Source organism: Halictus rubicundus, chromosome 10, assembly GCF_050948215.1.
Source record: "Halictus rubicundus isolate RS-2024b chromosome 10, iyHalRubi1_principal, whole genome shotgun sequence".
Classification (NCBI taxonomy): Eukaryota; Metazoa; Arthropoda; class Insecta; order Hymenoptera; family Halictidae; genus Halictus; species Halictus rubicundus.
Window position 1 is genome coordinate 7,738,865 of NC_135158.1, and position 18,243 is coordinate 7,757,107.

The following is an 18,243-nucleotide window of genomic DNA, read 5'->3' on the forward strand; positions in this document are numbered from 1 at the left end:
AATTACAAGAATATTTTGCGAGTCCTGGACGGGGAATTCCAACTTAAATCTCGGAACCATTTCTTTTTTGCCATTCTGTGCAACCATCGATGGTCACATTCCCCCTTCGCTGGAATTTCTTTCAGCGTCCCCGACCATATGAAATAGACGTTTGCCACGGACTTTGCCGAGGAAACCGGCCCGGTTTCATTCTGGGCCGGAGAGTAAATCTTCGAGGGAAGTTGGTTCGTTCGGCTTGAGACACATTGCCCGGGTATCTATCAGTTTCTACGAAATTATTGCGTCGTATCGGCGGAAACGTTTCCCAAGGGACAATTAAATTCGAGGTTTAATTTAAACTTCCGCGTCAACCCATCCGGCAACGGCTAATAAATTTTCAGCTTTCGTTGCGCCAGATTCTTCGCCGAGTTTCCGGATGTTGTTCAACAGTTTTGATTCGCCGGGTTGACTGACGTATTCGGCGTACGGAAATCTTTTGCCCGGAGAGTTTCTGGCACTCTCCGTTCGTGTTTAATATTTTGAAAACAAATTCGATTCAGCGACACAGAAAATATCTTGTTGTTGGCAAAAGTATTTAGTTAAATTGTTAATGCACGTTAAAAATATTAATGCAAAATAATACTAAGGGGCTAAATAAAAATTTGTTGCGCACGCGAGCAAAGTTTCAAATGACCAAATCCGAGCTTAACTATTTAAAATTAATTGACTGGTGTGTCTATGTCAGTCACATTTATAACCATCTCGGACCCTATTCTTCTCTAAAGTTCGCCGCGAGTTTAAGTGCTTCGGGCTTATTGCTGTGTGCTAGTTTTTGTGCTGTTTTCCATAACTTCCTGGCATAGATATTAAATATCGATTCGGCTTTCGCGGAGTATATTCAGAGTAGTACAACATTTTCAAAGAAAGTTCGATGATCACGGTAAGCTCCTAAAGAGCAATATATTTTCAACTCTGTAACAAGTTGTACAATTACGCCGGCATTAAACTGCAATGAAATTTCTGTAATCTTGAGACTTATGGCTTGCTATAAATATCGCATCGTTTCGAACACTTCAGTTTTACTTTTGCTCAGTGTTATGCTATCAGTAACATCGAATGATTAAACTATTATACCTACCAGCGCCGGTCAAATTGACCATTCACAGGTTACTTATTCCAGGAATACATTTCTTAAATCAAACATATACTATCTAAGTACATACCAATATGGCGGCGCCCTTACCAGTCAAAAACTATAACATAACTTCAGAACTACTGATCTCCTAGGATTAAAACTTGGATTTTCGACATTCTCTCGCTAAAATGTTCTGGATTACATAATAAAAAGTTAAAAATGTCTGGTTTCCTGAAGCAAAGGTTAGCCTACGTGACTGTTATGGGCACTAGTCTATAGGTGGTATTAAGCATGGAGAGTTATCAAACAATTCTAATCTTTGGGGAAACTGTACGATCACGATTAATTAAACTGTTCAATAGTTGAATAAATAGAAACGAGTTAGGAGGCCAACACAGAAAAAAAATTTCAAATTTGACAGCCGTTTCGAGCGGCGTCTATCGGCACGGGAATGGCTCATAGTTCCCGAAATCCCCCGGCATATGTCCCCGGTAAAAAAAAAACCTCGCGAAAAAATAGCGTTACAGAGTGACGCACCGATTACCGGAGCCGTCAAACAATATCGAATATTAATACTTCCTCCGTCGATCGGTACACCTCGCGGAGAAAACGGGATTCGACGGTCGTTGGCGGAGTGTAAAGTTCCGGGGTCCCGGAAGTTCTGTTATTGACTGATAGCCTGTCAACCCGATAACTGCGTGCCGAGTAAATAATTTATCGCGACAGAGACCAAAATGGAGGAAACGAGCCGGCCTGGCCAAAGGATTTTTATCCCGGGGAATTGACGTTTCGCCGATAAAGTGATCTGCTAGCCGCCGAGCGAGCCTGCAACATCGGTCCGGGGATTCTCTACCGTTGACTCGGATATCGCGGCCTCGTTTTACGCGTGTATGTACATATCCCGACTAGCCCCTGTACACAGACCCCCTTGATCCTTTTAATTACCGAATCGGTCCCGGATCCGATCCCGGTTAGCAAAGACTATACCATCAACCGGTTCTTCAAAGCTAAATACCAGTCTATTTGGAAAGTTTATAGAATGATATTTTTTACCGTCATCCTTACAACGCCGCGGGGATATTTTCAGCCCAGAAATATTGTTTATAGTCTTCTGTACGAGCACGCTAAATTTCACGAGCCTGAGGTGAGCCGGTCGCTTATGGCAACGTTTTTGGCACGTACATGTTACTCTCGAACGACGTGGGTAATTTGCGAAATTTCAAAACAAGTAGAGAGAGTGTCTTTCGCAAGAAGATTTTTGGATTCACATTCGGAAGGAAATTTGGAGCCATAAATTTTGTTGGTGTGATTCTTCGCAAAATTTGTGAACGGAGTAATATGCTTAACGGCTAAGTTATGCTTCCGTCTTCGGAACAGTTCGCACCCTTTATCGGATGAACGACGTATCGCTCCTCTGCTACCGACTCGCGCAGCAGGTTTAGCGAACAAAGGGAAACGCGACCGGGAAGATGCAAATAATATCGTCTCCCGACGACTCCGCGCTAAGCGAGATCCGCCTTTGTTTGTTCGTCGGAATTCGCCCGCTTTAAGAACACGTCCGCCTCGAACTGTAATGTTTGACGATGCGGCAGAGGCGGAACAATTACGCGATATCACTGCGGGTGGAAGGTTTTTCTTTCCACCAGGATTCCCGGGATGCTGCGCTGCGGAGGGAACGCTCCGAGAGCACGACGATTAAAAAGTTTATGGTTGCGCAACGAGGTGGCGGTGGCTAACCACCGATATTGATAATACTGTAATTGTCCGGGTGAAAGTGTACCAGTATAAAGTTTCCATACATCCCTTAAAAATGGAACAACCGAACATTAAAAGTGATTAAACTTTTAGCGGACGAGGATTTTTCGAAATAATAAGAATATTAGTCTAACTAAAAATTTTCTTCTTTCTTCATTAATTTTAGATGGACAGACTTCTTTTAAATGTCTTAAATTGTCAGAAATGCATAAGTCAAAAGCCATCCGAACATTTGAGGCGTTCAATTAAGATTGAACATTTCATGCAGCCCTCCTTATTGCCAGTTTGCATGTCGGTCGAAGAATAATAATAAAAATAACGGGGGCTGCATATCGCGCAGAATTCCAGGACAGTTGGAGTGTTAATATTACAGATTGTTGAAATTGCTTACCGTTTCCTTCTTCCTCCTTGCATTGTCGAGGGTCGACTGGAACCAGGACCATTGACCGAAAGGATCTTCCGTGTTATCGATCGTGCTGGCGGCCGTGCGATGCAGCATGCGATTGTCGGCTCCGTTCACCACGTTCACCACGTTCAGCCACAAATTTGTGTTGAGAAAGATGATTCGATACTTTTCCGAGCGCTGCTCTATCGTGTAATATCCGGCTGTAACAAGTGTTTGAAATCGTCGAGTGAGTTGCCAGGAGCTTATGTTCGACTTCCCGCCTCCTCTTCCGTAATTTTCTACCCTCAACAGTGCTGCTCGGTATTATTAGCTTTTTATTGGCCCGCCGGAGAAAGAACTCGGCTATTCCACGAATAAATTTCGAATTACGAAACCCCGTCGTTCTCACGGAAGCCTGCAACGATATTAAAGCTTCCGGCGATATTAACATCTGTTTATCGAATAAAATGTGTAAAACAAGTAACTTGTTAAGTGCTGTAGCCATACCGAAGAATTGATACTGCCCGTTTATAAAACTGTAATTTAACAGGCGTTTAGTACGAGCTCGTATAACTTTACATGTACGCCTATCAAGTCAACTCGAAGCTCGTTTCAAAAAATAGATCGTTACGTTTGCAAGCCAGGCGAAAATTATATTAGAATTATTTTATTCAACGCCTTTAGATGTCCCTAACACGTGCACGTATTTTGTAGACAGGTGGTGATTTAGGCAGAACAGTATATCGTCGTCGACACTTTCCGTGAACGTCACGGTGGTTCGGTGCTAAGAGGGTTAGCAGTTCGAAAATTCGGAGTTCCATCGGCGCTATCGGTTGAATCCCATCTCCGTATTTTCCCCGCAGCCTTGTTTGCCATTACAAGACACGTATCGCTCGCCGCAGCGAGGAATTTTCTCGGTCCGTGGAGCTAAACGCCGCGCCGCGACGAGCACAATCAGAGAACTGGGGTTCGGAGAGCTGGCCTACCCACCGGTTTGAAACGTGTCCAGAGCTTCCTGCGGCAGCCATTGCTGCCAGAGCACGGCCAGTTGCGAGAAGCTTACTCCGAGGTCCTCGTGTCCGAGCGCCGGGAACACAAATTGTTCCTTAAACGTGCGGGACAACAGATCGGTCAAATTCCGCAAACACTGCAGACGCTGCTCGGCGCTCATCTCGGCGGTGCGCGTCAGCGCGTCACTGCAACAAGTAGTTACAACCTCGTTAGCACTGGTTACATACGACGAGAGCGCTGCGAGGAATTACTCCGATTCGCTGGTAAACACGAGGAAACGATAGCAAGCAGGAACGCGTCTGCACGCCGTCGACTTGTTCGACGAGATTATGCGAAACGACGAGCTCTTGGAAATTCAAAACTATTCGACATTGCTTTTTCTAACGCTTTATTCTTTTCTTTTTTAATCATTGTTTCGTTAGGAATCGTTGGGCAATACCGTTTAGAAGCTCTGGGAGGGACTCTAAAAGCACAAGCTTCTGGTTTGTAATATCTTGTAAAAGATTGCAGATCTTTGTGCCAAATAAAAATTGTCTGAGTCAACTTTGAGAACCAGACATCGAACAGAAGTGAATTTTTTCTTTTACATATTTTGGAACTTTCCATATTCTTTTTCGCATTTGTTCCATCGGGACTCTTTTGGGCAATCCACTTTCGAAACTGTGGACGTACCAGTTGTAAGTTTCTAGTTTGTAATGTCTTGTTAAATAGACTGTATTTTGTGCCAAATAAAAATTGTCTGAGTCAACTTTGAGAACCAGACATCGAACAGAAGTGAATTTTTTCTTTCACATATTTTTGAACCTTTCATATTCTTTTTCGCATTTGTTCCCTCGGGACTCTTTTGGGCAATCCACTTTCGAAACTGTGGACGTACCAGTTGTAAGTTTCTAGTTTGTAATGTCTTGTTAAATAGGCTGTATTTTGTGCCAAATAAAAATTGTCTGAGTCAATTGTGAGAGGTAGAAATGAAATAAGAGTGAACTTTTGCATTCACACTTTTTTGAACATTTTTTTGTTATTAATGGTTTCACTATCATTTTTCTAGCCAAGAGACAGATGGACCATATAGTTCAGAGCCTTTGGTGCTACTGAAAATAAAGGATTCTCGTTTGTAATATTATATAAATAGACTACATTTGAGTATCCCTCTAATTGCTACCTCGTTACGTGCTCACTAATTTCCATGAGGGAAATCGACCAACAATGCGTTATAACTCATCTCAGATACATGCGAACAGAAGGACGCAGGAAATAGGCGGGAGCTACACCGTCCTCTCCGTCTAATTGTCGAGACATTTGCACTGATTGTACACTACAGCGCGAATGTAATATTACATTTAATCGGATTATCCATCTCCAACTGTTTGAACGTCAAAGATACGTTCGGCACGAAAGATTACGTAAAATAATTAATTAACTGGTACACTGACGTAACCGAGAAGTGAGAAATAATTAAATTATAACATAAAGAGAGCTACGTTCGATACCAGCGATTGTGCAAATTAAATAACAAGTTTACCGATGTAACGAAGCAACGAGAAAAAGAATGGGCGTAGCCGGATAAGGAGGTCAACGGTCATGTAGGTGTAAAAAGTAAAAAATAGCGGTTTTTGATTTTTTTAACTATGTGCCCCTACTTTGAGAAATCCGAAAGAATTGTATGTTAACAACCATAAAGAGATGCCAGAACTGTAAAAATATAAACTTTTTATCTCATAACTTCTACGAGAAATAGGCATTTCAAAATTTCTTTTATTTTTAAAATTCGATTTCGGAGCTAAAAATTCTGAGAAAATTCATAGATGTGCATTCTAATAGCTAAAATATGCCTGATTTTTTCAGAATTTTCAATTCAAGAGGATATGAGAGATTACGGAATTACTACCACCCATGTCGACATATAGGGTTGAAAATTAGCAGAAAGTATTTTCTCTGAATAAGCTATCGAACGGCCTAATGCAAATTCAATTTTATTTTCTTCAGTTTCAGATTTGCGTTCTTTTCTTAATGACAAGATGACGTACGCATTATGTTCAGTTATAAGATGATTCTCGAGTGAATTCCTGGAAAATCTATGTCATATTCTCATTATTTCCCTCAGTATCAGATTTTTGTGCCAGTTCTTACGAGAACGCGGTTCCGAAGCTCTACATTGAAAATACCGTATGATTTATGTGTAGCAATTTAAAACAGGGAACTGAAAGTTTCCGAAGTCGAATGGTATGAATCGCGAAAAGTAAGTTGAGCGACCGTAGATATTGCGTTTTCTCACATGTCGCTGAAAATTAATTGGTAATGCCTGCCAAACCGAACAACTAAGAAACTTCAAAGTTTCGGAGTTCGGAAGTTTAAACGCTGATTTATCAGAACATCATTGGAAAAATACGATGTATCCAGCTTTCTCGATACAATAGATCTGAAACTTGGAGGTCTGTAATCAAATTCTTAATGAAACAACTAATTTTTCATTTCCGTTGCACGAGTTAACACCTACGACCTGAGCGAAAATTTTAAACTGTACGAACTTCTGTATTTATTACATTTCTTAATATGCAAAGTTTAGTGAAGTAGAAACTTACAGTTGGCTAGTTCCGAGAATTACTCTCTGCTTAATTTTTCTCAGTAATAAATATATAAAACTGTTAGGTACGCCGAAACTATAAATGTCTATTAATTACAGCATTTTAATTTTTATGTCTGATTCCTGTACATTTTTGTAAATCGTCGAGTAGAAAAATTTCACGATGAAACAAATTAAATTCTTCTGACCAGTGAGGGAAATAAAACCCTTAATTTTTCTGTGTAATAAATATTGAAAATTACGAGTTAGAGAGAAGATACAGTCTACTGATTACGGCGTTTCAATTGCTTCTTGTCGGATTCTTGTTCGTTTTAGTAAACTGCCGAGTGGGGGAAAAATTTCACAATAGAATACGAAATGAAAGATTAAAACGTTTAAACTGCGAAATGTAAGGTTTTGCGGAATGAAGTGGTATAAGTGGGGAAAGTAAGCCGGGAAATTGTAGGTATCGCGTGAGCACACGTGTCGCTACAGCTTACTCGGCAACCTGTAAAGTTTGAAATGTGATTTGCTGTAACGCTATTAGAAAGATAGCCGTGACTGAAGCCAGTAAATGCTGGCTTTACCTCCTACAAATAAGTGTCGCTTATTTCTCGAAATCTGATTCGATTTTATAGTTCCATTACTCCCGGCCATTTCCACGCATTACTTTTACGACACGAATAGCATTGTATCGGATGGAAACGATTAAACTCAGAGATCTTGAACTCAAACTCATCTCCAACACAGAAATAATCACAGAATTATATTTCATTCCCTAAGATAGCCAAAAATGAAGTAAATAATTTTCAACACAGAGATAATCGCAGAAATGTATTGTAATTGTAGTCATTTTTGAATGTCGAAGTGTGCGATTTCATAATTTTTTCATTCTTTAAAATATCTAGAAATGCTACTCGAAACAAATGATTTTTTACAGAGAGATAATCACAGAAACATACATGAATCATTTTCATTTCCTCCTTCATATTTCCTAAAATACTTAAGAATACTAATTCTATAGAAATACTATTGTAAATTAAACATGCTTCGATTTTTGATGAAATTTGATTGATTTGTGACTTAATAATTGCGAAAAACGTGTTTCATTCTATATGTTGTGCGAACAGTTTTGAAATAGGTATCTAGAACGAGTGGTAGCAGCAAAAAATGAAAATGCTTGGCAGAAAGGATTGAATCAGCCGGAAACACGAAACAAAATTGAAAGCTTAAGCAGCGAAAAGTTTCAAATCGAGAATCGCGAGTTACGAAATGGCGGATTTCGCGTGTAGATCCACCAGAGCGCATACGTTGTTCGTGCAACCGTGCAGTATCATCATTGTGCTATAAGTTGACTATGAAACACGATATTAATAGAATGAATTTGGGACACCTCAAACTTCGAATTCCTCCTGGAATGGGCTCCTTCGAAGATATGGCTTTTATGAGCATTAACTCTAAATCGGGCATGGATCTCATCAAACTTGCAAGTCAAAGTTAATTTGCCAAACAATTTGCCTATCTATACTCATATCTTGTCATATATCCTGTTACACTGAACAGGTTAGCGTTACTACAATAATAACGAACTTCACCGTATTTCTGTTCCATGAAAACGAATTTTTAACGGAATATTTACAACAAACGTAATTTAGGCGTATGATTCCATAAATATTTTTGCTTTGTCAGATATTCAATAAAGAATCTTTATCCGATAATATTTATTCGCTTTCGAAACGAGAAAATATCAAACAAATATATCGCTCGAAACAAATTTATGTAAAAGAATTCGACTTTATGATATAAATTCAGTCATTTCGCAAAAACAAGTTGAAGGGAAATTTTCGGAAAAGGTTCGACTAAATATTTCACCGGGAGAGCGGAGAATGTGAATTACGATTATTTATTTATTGGAACGGTGAAATCGAATTTAACAGACATTTTTATTATGGTCCGATGCGTACAGCATCAGAGGATATTATAAAAATGACCGACTTAACCCGGCAAATTACGTCAATCAATCTTTATTCGATTTGACGAGACAGACAGGAAGCGTTGATTGTTCCGACAAATTATTCAACGGTGTATTAACCTTCGCAATTCAGTCGTCGATGAATTGATCAAACCCTATTAAACTAGCAATTTGCGCTGTTTAATTTATATGGGAATCGCAATCGTACCTATGGCGCGCTGCGCAAACAGAAATTCTTACGGCCCATTGGATCTTTGTGCTCGGAGTTTGCGGATTATCAATTATTGGATTAACGTATCCCGCGCGCATACCGCGTTGAAGATCGATCTGTTTCGTTTTGATTCATCATTCAATTTACTGATTGCGTTGCGAGCGCGCGCTTGTAATTACTCGTTGATTAGAATTTTGTAAAGTACCGTGTAAATCAGACTCTCGCCGTTTTACTTTTACAGCCGTCGCGTCGGCGAGATCATAAATTGAACGCGACGACTCACCAGCGCACCGAATCAGTTAAATTGAATTCCGTAGGTATACCGATTTACGGGACATTTAAATAAAATTTGACAGAAAATTAGCCGCGCTATTAACAGATGCAAATGGCGAACTGTGCAGATTGTTAGCCAATATACGGTCTGTCTCGTTTCAATAAATCGAGCTATACGTTATTTAAAAAGTAGAGTTTCAATTCAAAAATAATGATTTTAGAGACATCGATACGTGTACGTTTAGTATCTTTAAATTTAAATTATTCCAAGTTAGAGTCACTTCAGATTCATTCAACAATAATAACTGATTTTAAAATGGACAAGTGAAGTAAAAAGTCATCAACGCATCACATCGATTATCTGATATTGTTAAATTGTTTCTGGCTTATTAAAACAAATACACTCTCATGTGACCATGAAGATTCACCAGCTGATAAGAACAAAAAATTCGCATGGAAGCACTGATATTTTAATCGAACCAAATGTTAAATTTTGTTCTCGCATTGAAACATTCGTTCCTGAAGAGTTGAAATGCGGAAATGTGGTTTTGTTTGGTCAGATGTGTCTATCCTATGACGAATTCGTTGAAATTTACACAGTGGAGCAGAATATATCAAAATAATAATAAGATAGGACGACGTCCGATCAGATAAGTAGTGTGGGATAGCCATAGTCAGACATAGGGAGCAGGGACCACTTACGACCGGCAAGGAAAATAGGGGGTGATCTACGGCCAAACAAGTAGAATAACGGTGGCCTGTGATCAGACAAGTGAAACAGGCGTGGCGTACGGTCAAACAGTAGAATAGGGACGACCCGCAATCAGAGAAGTGGAATGAAGACGGACATGGTCAGACAAATAGAATACAGGCGGCCTGCAATCAAACAAGTGGAATAGGAACAACTTGTCAGACTAGCCGCGGTAAACGATCTTAAACTACCTCAGAGAGTTAACAAAATTATACACCAATGAATGGTTCACGAATCAAGAAATAGACCTTGCTAAACAAAATAAAATAACAATATTCACTTCCATTTAAAAATAGTAGGATCTCTTTAAAAATTTGAATAACAAATACTTTACAAGATATTTGCGTGGATTGAAATGTGTCAACCTATAAATATTTCAATGTTTAATCTATTTTCTTTCGAGTTGATGCGAATGAAATATTATCAATTTAATGTAAAATTTAGGAATGTAAGATTTGGGTCAACCACTTTCAGAACAGTACGAATCCAATAAGTAATTTAAAACTCATCAGCGACGCGTCAAAACATTTTCTTACGACAGAAGGTGCCTTCATCAATTAGTCACGTACAGAAATATAATATATCTCTTCGTAATGAAACATTCTACGTACGGTGACTCTGCCATCCAGTAAATCAAATCAACCGATCATAAATAGTATCACAAGAACGGTTTATCGATATTCGAACCGAAGCTCGCTTTATTGTACTTGGATTTTACTTGAATGCCCTTTTCGAGCATCGGCCGGCGTAAATTATTGAACGAAGAACGAACAATGCACGAAATCATATATGCAAATTTTTTATCATCGAAAATAAAAGACTTCATGCCGGCGAAATATACAACTCATGTCCGAGATGCCGGAATGCGATAGAACAGGCCTGTGCATGCACGCGCTGATGAGATATTGTTTGCGCAAACATAATACGAGTCACGATCGAACACACGAACCAAAGTAACTCTATACCTTTCGGCCGAAGTCTGTTCCATTAAAAAGAAATTCAAAAACGAATTTCCCATTAATACGAAAAAATTCTGATTCTGGACTAAATCTTCTCGATCCCCAATCAGAGCGCTTTCATTAAAATACACTTCTGTTGCAAATGAACATAATTTGTATAAACAGCTACTCCGAATCGTCTGATCAGATCATATTCCGGTAAAATCGATCGCTTTTATTCCAGAGCTCAATTTCAGAACGTAACAAACGTAATTTGAGTCACGATTAGACATTACCCAAAACCGTTCAAGTAATTCTTATAGCCGAAGGAATTAATTCAAGATTAAAACCCCGTCTCAATTAAGGTACCTTCATTAATACGTCTCCGTTTAACCGAGCCATAATCCATTTCGGAGAAAGGAACGCTGCGTCGTATATCAAAGTCATGCAAGAACCAAGCTGCGTCGGTGCATTGCCCAAAAATACCAGGAATCACGATCGAGCAACGAATTAAAGCACTTCCAAAGAGGCTATATTTTATTTAAAAAGAAAATACGTTATTCATGAATGTCAATAATTCCAGCTCGGGAGTCAGGGTTTGTCTGGCTCCGCCATCACAGTAATTCCATCGGTACACTCCCATTGATTAGATTCGAGCGTCCTAATGAGGCAAACTCTTCCGGTTGAAACGATCTATCGATCCGGAATGCATCTTGAAAGAGTCCGCCGATTCGATAACTCCGCTTCGCTCCGGTCCGCGCCGCTCCCGGCCCGATAATCTCCATAAGATCCGGTTAGTTGAATTTCCTACGCCGCGATTACCATCCAATTAATGTCCGGCAAACATAATTCCTCGGTAGATTCTTATCCGGCCGGCGCGGTGCGGTGGTAAAGCGATTAATCGAGCGTGGGCGTCGCAGGCGGCCCGGGGCGATCGACTCTTCTCTCTCTCTCTCTCTCTCTCTCTCTCTCTCCCTCACTTTATCTCTTCTGTCTCTGTGTCTGTCTATCTGTCTATCTATGCACCAGAAAGAGAACCTACCCCGTCCAGAGGACAAATTCGATTCCTTCGCCGCGCTCCGATCTCATTGCCCTCGCCGCTGATTCGATCAAGGCCCACGGTGAATCGCAGCTATAGTCGCCGAACTCCCCTGCCAGTTTTCTGTCGAGCCGTATCCGACCGCTGTCGCCGCTGTTTCTCGTGTCCCGGCACTCTGAAAATACGGACAAACGACGGTTACATTGACACCGACGACACCCGGCTCCACTGACACAGTACCGGACCGACAAGAATTCATCGGAACCAGATTTGACGGCAGCGGGCATCAGCTGCGCCATTAGCCGCTTGGTCGCTGACCGGCGTTCCGTAACGAGGTTTACTGGATTCGAGTCTGTCACGGAGTTCATGTAATTGTAGAGTATCCAACCAAACTGTCAAGCTTTATCAATTGTAAATAACTATTCAAACTGTACAGTTCAAGTTAATTTTACCACTAGAAGCATTTTCTTTCTCTTTGAATATAGTTTACTTTGTACATTGAAGTTCATCATTGAGTTCATGTAATTGTAGAGGATCCAACGAAACTTTCAAGCTTTATCGATTATAAATAACTACTCAAACTTTACAGTTCAAGTTAATTTTACCACTAGAAGCATTTCCTTTCTCTTTGAATCGCGAGTTTACTTTGTACATTGAAGTTCATCATTGAGTTCATGTAATTGTAGAGGATCCAACGAAACTGTCAAGCTTTATCAATTATAAATAACTACTCAAACTTTACAGTTCCAGTTAATTTTACCACTAGAAGCATTTCCTTTCTCTTTGAATCGGGAGTTTACTTTGTACATTGAAGTTCATCATTGAGTTCATGTAATTGTAGAGGATCCAACGAAACTGTCAAGCTTTATCAATTATAAATAGCTACTCAAACTTTACAGTTCCAGTTAATTTTACCACTAGAAGCATTTCCTTTCTCTTTGAAGATAGTTTACTTTGTACATTGAAGTTCATCATTGAGTTCATGTAATTGTAGAGGATCGAACGAAACTGTCAAGCTTTATCAATTATAAATAGCTACTCAAACTTTACAGTTCAAATTAATTTTACCATTAGAAGCATTTCCTTTCTCTTTGAATCGCGAGTTTACTTTGTACATTGATGGCCCAACTCCGTTGTAGGAGATTTTATATTCGATTGATACAAGGTCTTAGAGGGTCTAGCTTGGTAAGCAGATGTTTCGGGCAGATTGAAGAGTTAGGAATACTTTTTCAGTTTGTAACATTCGAGGAATTCCGGCGCCGTTTAGGCGTACCCAATAGCGTCGTTCGGATCCGGTTCCGGCGAATTCTTGTCGGTGAAGCGAGCCTTAGCGAGAAACCCTCGTCGGCGATTCCAATGTAACCGGAGTAAACGACCGGTCTTGGCCGGGTTGAACGGCACACGTGAACACACCGTAGGGTTTGACGGGGGTGGTTGGCAACAGAGGGTTGAACAAAAGAAAAACCGGGCGTTGTTGAGGGAAACGTCGCGGGGATGTGGGAGCAGGTGACCTTTAAGGGAGGGAAAAGCATACCGGTCGGTCACGTACAGCTTCGCTAACGTCCAAATGACACGGAGTCAGGGGGAGACTTGCGAGGGAGGGGAGTGGAGCGGCATGTGGTTGTTGGGGTCCGCCCGGTATGGGACGCAATTTGAGGCAATGCTATTTCATGCAAACCTCGTGCCAGCCAGACACGCCAGGTACTTTAAAACGATCGGTAAATACCGACGGGAACGAGCAGAGGATATAGGCTCGATGCAAGGGAACACCGGAGGCCGAATATAAAAGAGGCTCGGGGGGGCTATTGCTGTTGCTAGTCTCTCTGTGAACGTTTTTGGCGGGGGGGGGGGGGCTAGGTGGATGCGTGCATGCTTTGGAGAGGACCGCTGTCGTACAGCAAGGGAACTACTTACTAGCTGCGTTCCGCTGGATGGTATACCTCGGATCATAGTGGATGTCGGTGATGTGCCAGAAATACCCTGCAACCAGAGAGAGAAACGAGGTCGCCTTTCGTATCGTTTCGTTTCGGGCTTTTATTTGCATCCCGTCGCGCGCCGCATTTGCATTCTACGTTTCTTTCCTACCCGGTTGCCCTGCAAACTGATGTAACGTCGCCCTCCGGATGGACGATGCCGCGGACGACGGTGGTACGCCATAGAGGGAAACGGTGGAGGGGTTCTACACTCCCAGGCGAAAAGGTAGCTCGTGTCCTTAACACTAGGTTCACGGAGCAATAAAAATCTTACATTACTTTGTATCAAGATTAACAAGATAAATTAACAAGATTGCATCTATCCAAATTTTTAGCCGCTCTTTTTCATAGATCACTTTGAAGGGTCACATGAAAAGTCATTTGGGACTATTCTTGAACGTCTCCCTTATTGTCCAAGTGGAGATTATCATTTGTCACGAGCGTGAAATTGTACATTGTCGGTAAGGGATCGAGGACGAGCTATGCGTTTTCCTGGGAGTGTATGCGAGAACAGACTTTGTCCGCGCGCAATCACGGAACGATACGCGGTCCCGTGTGTCCCGTGGAAGAGGATGCGGGAGACACGGGCAAAGGGAACCGATCCCCCTTGGAAGTGGAAATTTCTAGGAGACCGAGTTGAAATTGAAATGTATTCGATTTCTTGATGTAACCTGGATTGTTTTAAATTAACCGGAAAGAGAGAGGGTGCTCCGTTCGTGGGGTGAGGGGGACGGGGGGCGGACGACTGAACAAGGCGAGGGCCACTTTGCAAGGTAATTAGAGCGGAGATCGATCCGATACGGACGTTAAATTTATCAAAACAAATGGAAACCGTAACGGAATACGAATGCGATTGGTACACGCGACCCATGATTGTTTTATTCGACCGGATTCTTCTTTATTAACCCGTTAACTAGAAACCCGGTGTTCTTTTTGCCAGCCTTTTTGTTTGTTCTACCCACGAATTTATTTCAAACAGCCCCCGGCAACGCTTGTTTTCCAGAGAAATTCTGCGCTTCGCGTTTCCCCGTAATTTCGGATTTTCGATTATGAATGGGAATTTGATTAATTTGCACACATCGGCGCGACGGAAAAATTCGGGATGCTCCAATCAAGTCCTAATCGAAGTTGGACAATCAGCGAGGTATTAAGTCCGTGCGCTCCGCTGTGTGGTGTGAATCCTATATTTTCAAATTGCTAATTAAAATACGCATTATAATCCGTAACATTAGGTTTTCCTTTACTTTCAATAGCTATTTTTACTGTACCCAGTTGGTCAACGGAATTGTTTAAAATTAGCACCAATCAATATCCGAAGCGTCTTTCGAAGCGCGCCTTAAATGAAACACTTGAAACGACAAGGAGTTATTCGAAACAAAATTGTAAACAAATTCAGAACGGAAAGGTTTAAATGAGTTAACCTCGATTTTATCGATTCGATCGGGAAGTTTGAATATTGAAATGCTTAAAAAAAATAATTTAAATTACCTCGGTAATCATACAAACACGTGCGATTAAAGTTAGATAAATTGAGGCGATTGGAGTGATCGAAGTTTTGATTTATCGATGAATGCAAACTGTAGGCAGACTCCACTGGATTGGTCATTTATTATTTACTTCGGCACTCAAATTTTTCCTCTCAATGAGAAACAGTTCGACAAATCAAGAGCCCTCGAATTTATCGATGTCCGATCGAGTAAGAACGCTCGAAATGAATTTAACGGCTCTCGATGCGTTTCAATTTGCCAAAAAAAGAAATACATATTTAATGCTTCCAAATATTCGATACGCGGAAAGAGCACCCTCGAAGCATTCGAAAGCTCAAAATTTCCAGTTGGTCCAAACTAATTTTAGTACGCCGGGCAAGCGTTTCAATTAATCGAATAAGCTAAGCAACTGTGAGCTCACCGTTTCAATATTAGTTCAGCGAACTTTCGACTGCAATTATTAATCAAATAGACGAAGCTTACGGGCAAGAATGTTACGAAATACTGGAACAACACCTCGAACGTTATAATATTTTCACACCCTCGGGTAACATTGAACTACGAGGAGAGATGCGTGGAACGAGGAAGGAACGAATCGTTCGGTTTTTCATTTGGAAGTTATGACAAAGAGACTTAACACTGTTGAGTCAAAGTTGGGAAATTAGGCCATGGCGTTACCGTCGTTTCAGCCATATTATTAGAACACTTACGCAGCAAGTGCGCCGCGGAAACTTGTTAACCCCATCCATAATTAACCGCACAGGGACAAGTTAACGTACGACTAACGAATAAATTCTCGGGCGGCCGCGTTCGAAGAACATCGACCCACATTCGACTAAACTTTCCCCGTTTTAATAATCGACTGTGGACCATACGCGCGTGTGTATGTGTGCGACGTACATGCCAACATCGTAAGGTTCAGCGTGTACACACCGAGCTGCAATGAATCTCGCGTATGGCCGACTAATGGCGTTCTAACGGCAAGAATCATTAGAGCATTGTGTACAATGTCTCTCAATGAATCGCGATGTTTCTAGGGCTGATTAATTCACCGACTAACCGAAAATTCGATTGAGTCGCGTAAATGGTGCTACGCTATACTTCATTTGCCTACATTTACATGCCGGACCCGAAGCATGCTATCGCTCGGGGGATGTTCTCGCAAAGTTCGGTTTTTGCCGATCATTATACGAACTACGGAAACCCACAGAATTTATATGATCCGGCGTACCACCTGGGAGTTTGAAAATAACGTACCTTTCCTCGGCAACGTTTTAACAATGTTCGAGGAAAATAGCCATTACTTTAAAACGTTGTATGTTGTAACAAGCACAGAGAAGAATTTTTTAACCAGCCCTAGAATTTAATAGACTCACCTTGTTCGATTCGTTCGAAATAAATCTCTTGACAATTTATGTCTATGTTACGGACAACGTATCTTTTGTGGAAATTAATAACACACCAGTAAACATTTTTACGAGATTAGTTTCTCTTTTAATGCTCAGGATTGCCGATATCTTTACGCGAGGTATGCTACAAATACTGCTGACTTGACCATTAAAGATTGCTACGATCTAACTAATTCACTTACTCTCTATATCTAGCTCCACTAAAAACAAACGGAATAGGTATTTTCTCTCGATTTCGCCGCTTCGTGATCATAAAACAACACGTTTATCTGCGACCGACAATTATAAAGGACACAGTGTATCGAATGATCAGGGCTTACGCCGCTATTGTGCTAGAAACAATTGAGAGGGCATTACACGATCTGCGACTGCTCACTATAGATAATTTGCTGGGTCCCATTTGTACTAATTCGGATATTTATTACACATTTCACATGGTCCAACAGTATAATCTAGTCTGACGTAAAGAAATCTCAAAAATCTCTAAATAATGATCCTTAAAAAACTGTTTTCGTGTCTTCGGGATCGTTCAAAGTATGTTTTAAATAATTGTCGATATTATTAAAATATTACTTTATGTTAAGTGCCCTAATGAAACACTTTACTTTTCATTGATACTTTGACCTATGTACCTGCCCCCTCTACCAATTGAAAATACAATTTAAATCCTTTGCATATGTATGTCCTGTAGAGAACGAATCGAACAAGGTGACAGGAGAATATAGTCAATCTGATGCTGCAGAGTTGCACGGTGACTCTTGTCAGTGACACGATAAATATAAAAATTAGTGCATCAACGACTGTGGAATTAATAAGAAGTAGGCAATAATTCTGGACATTGTTTGATTCGATGAGTGTATCCACTGGCTTCTGCTAAAAATAAATCACTTGCCGAAAGAAAAGTATAGCATTCACACTGAATAGATTTTATTGGTCCACCGCAATTCTAACTCGTAAAACCCGTTCGAATCTTGAGCATCAGTTTGACAAACACCTCCACCGATAACGACAGAAGTGCTCGACGCGAGGTAAATGTAAACTGGCACAGTTTTACGTACACATGCATGCATTTACCTATTTTCCCTTGCACCGCGCACAGCCAGGAGAGCAGCATCAGATAGTGGCGGATCATCATTCCGGGATTGGATCTGTAATCACGTAATGCTCGATTAAAAACCAGACGAGATTCGCAGCCCCGTCTAATTTAGCAGGGAACGTGCGAACGATCCGGGACAACGATAACTCCCGTTGTCATCGAAGCGCGCGAGCGCCCGGATTAACATAATTTTCGAGAACCCGGGGAAACCACGGAGCCACGGAGTCTTATGAAATTTCATGAATCCGTCCCCCCTTCTTCCGGTC

At 41.0% G+C, this 18,243-nt stretch overlaps 1 protein-coding gene across 3 annotated transcripts in view; it reads right to left on the minus strand.

Annotated features, from left to right (window-relative positions):
• The window catches only part of LOC143357831 (cyclic GMP-AMP phosphodiesterase SMPDL3A), a 71,570-nt gene that overhangs the window by 19,668 nt on the left and 33,659 nt on the right, over window positions 1–18,243 (minus strand). For all 3 annotated transcript variants that reach the window (XM_076794461.1, XM_076794462.1, XM_076794460.1), the window contains 5 exons: window positions 17,956–18,029; window positions 13,927–13,992; window positions 12,016–12,187; window positions 4,245–4,450; window positions 3,261–3,475 (listed from right to left, as the gene is read on the minus strand). In XM_076794461.1, the coding sequence (XP_076650576.1) occupies window positions 3,261–3,475; window positions 4,245–4,450; window positions 12,016–12,187; window positions 13,927–13,992; window positions 17,956–18,016 (720 nt within the window). In that variant the 5' untranslated portion in view covers window positions 18,017–18,029. The remainder of the gene's footprint in view (window positions 1–3,260; window positions 3,476–4,244; window positions 4,451–12,015; window positions 12,188–13,926; window positions 13,993–17,955; window positions 18,030–18,243) is intronic.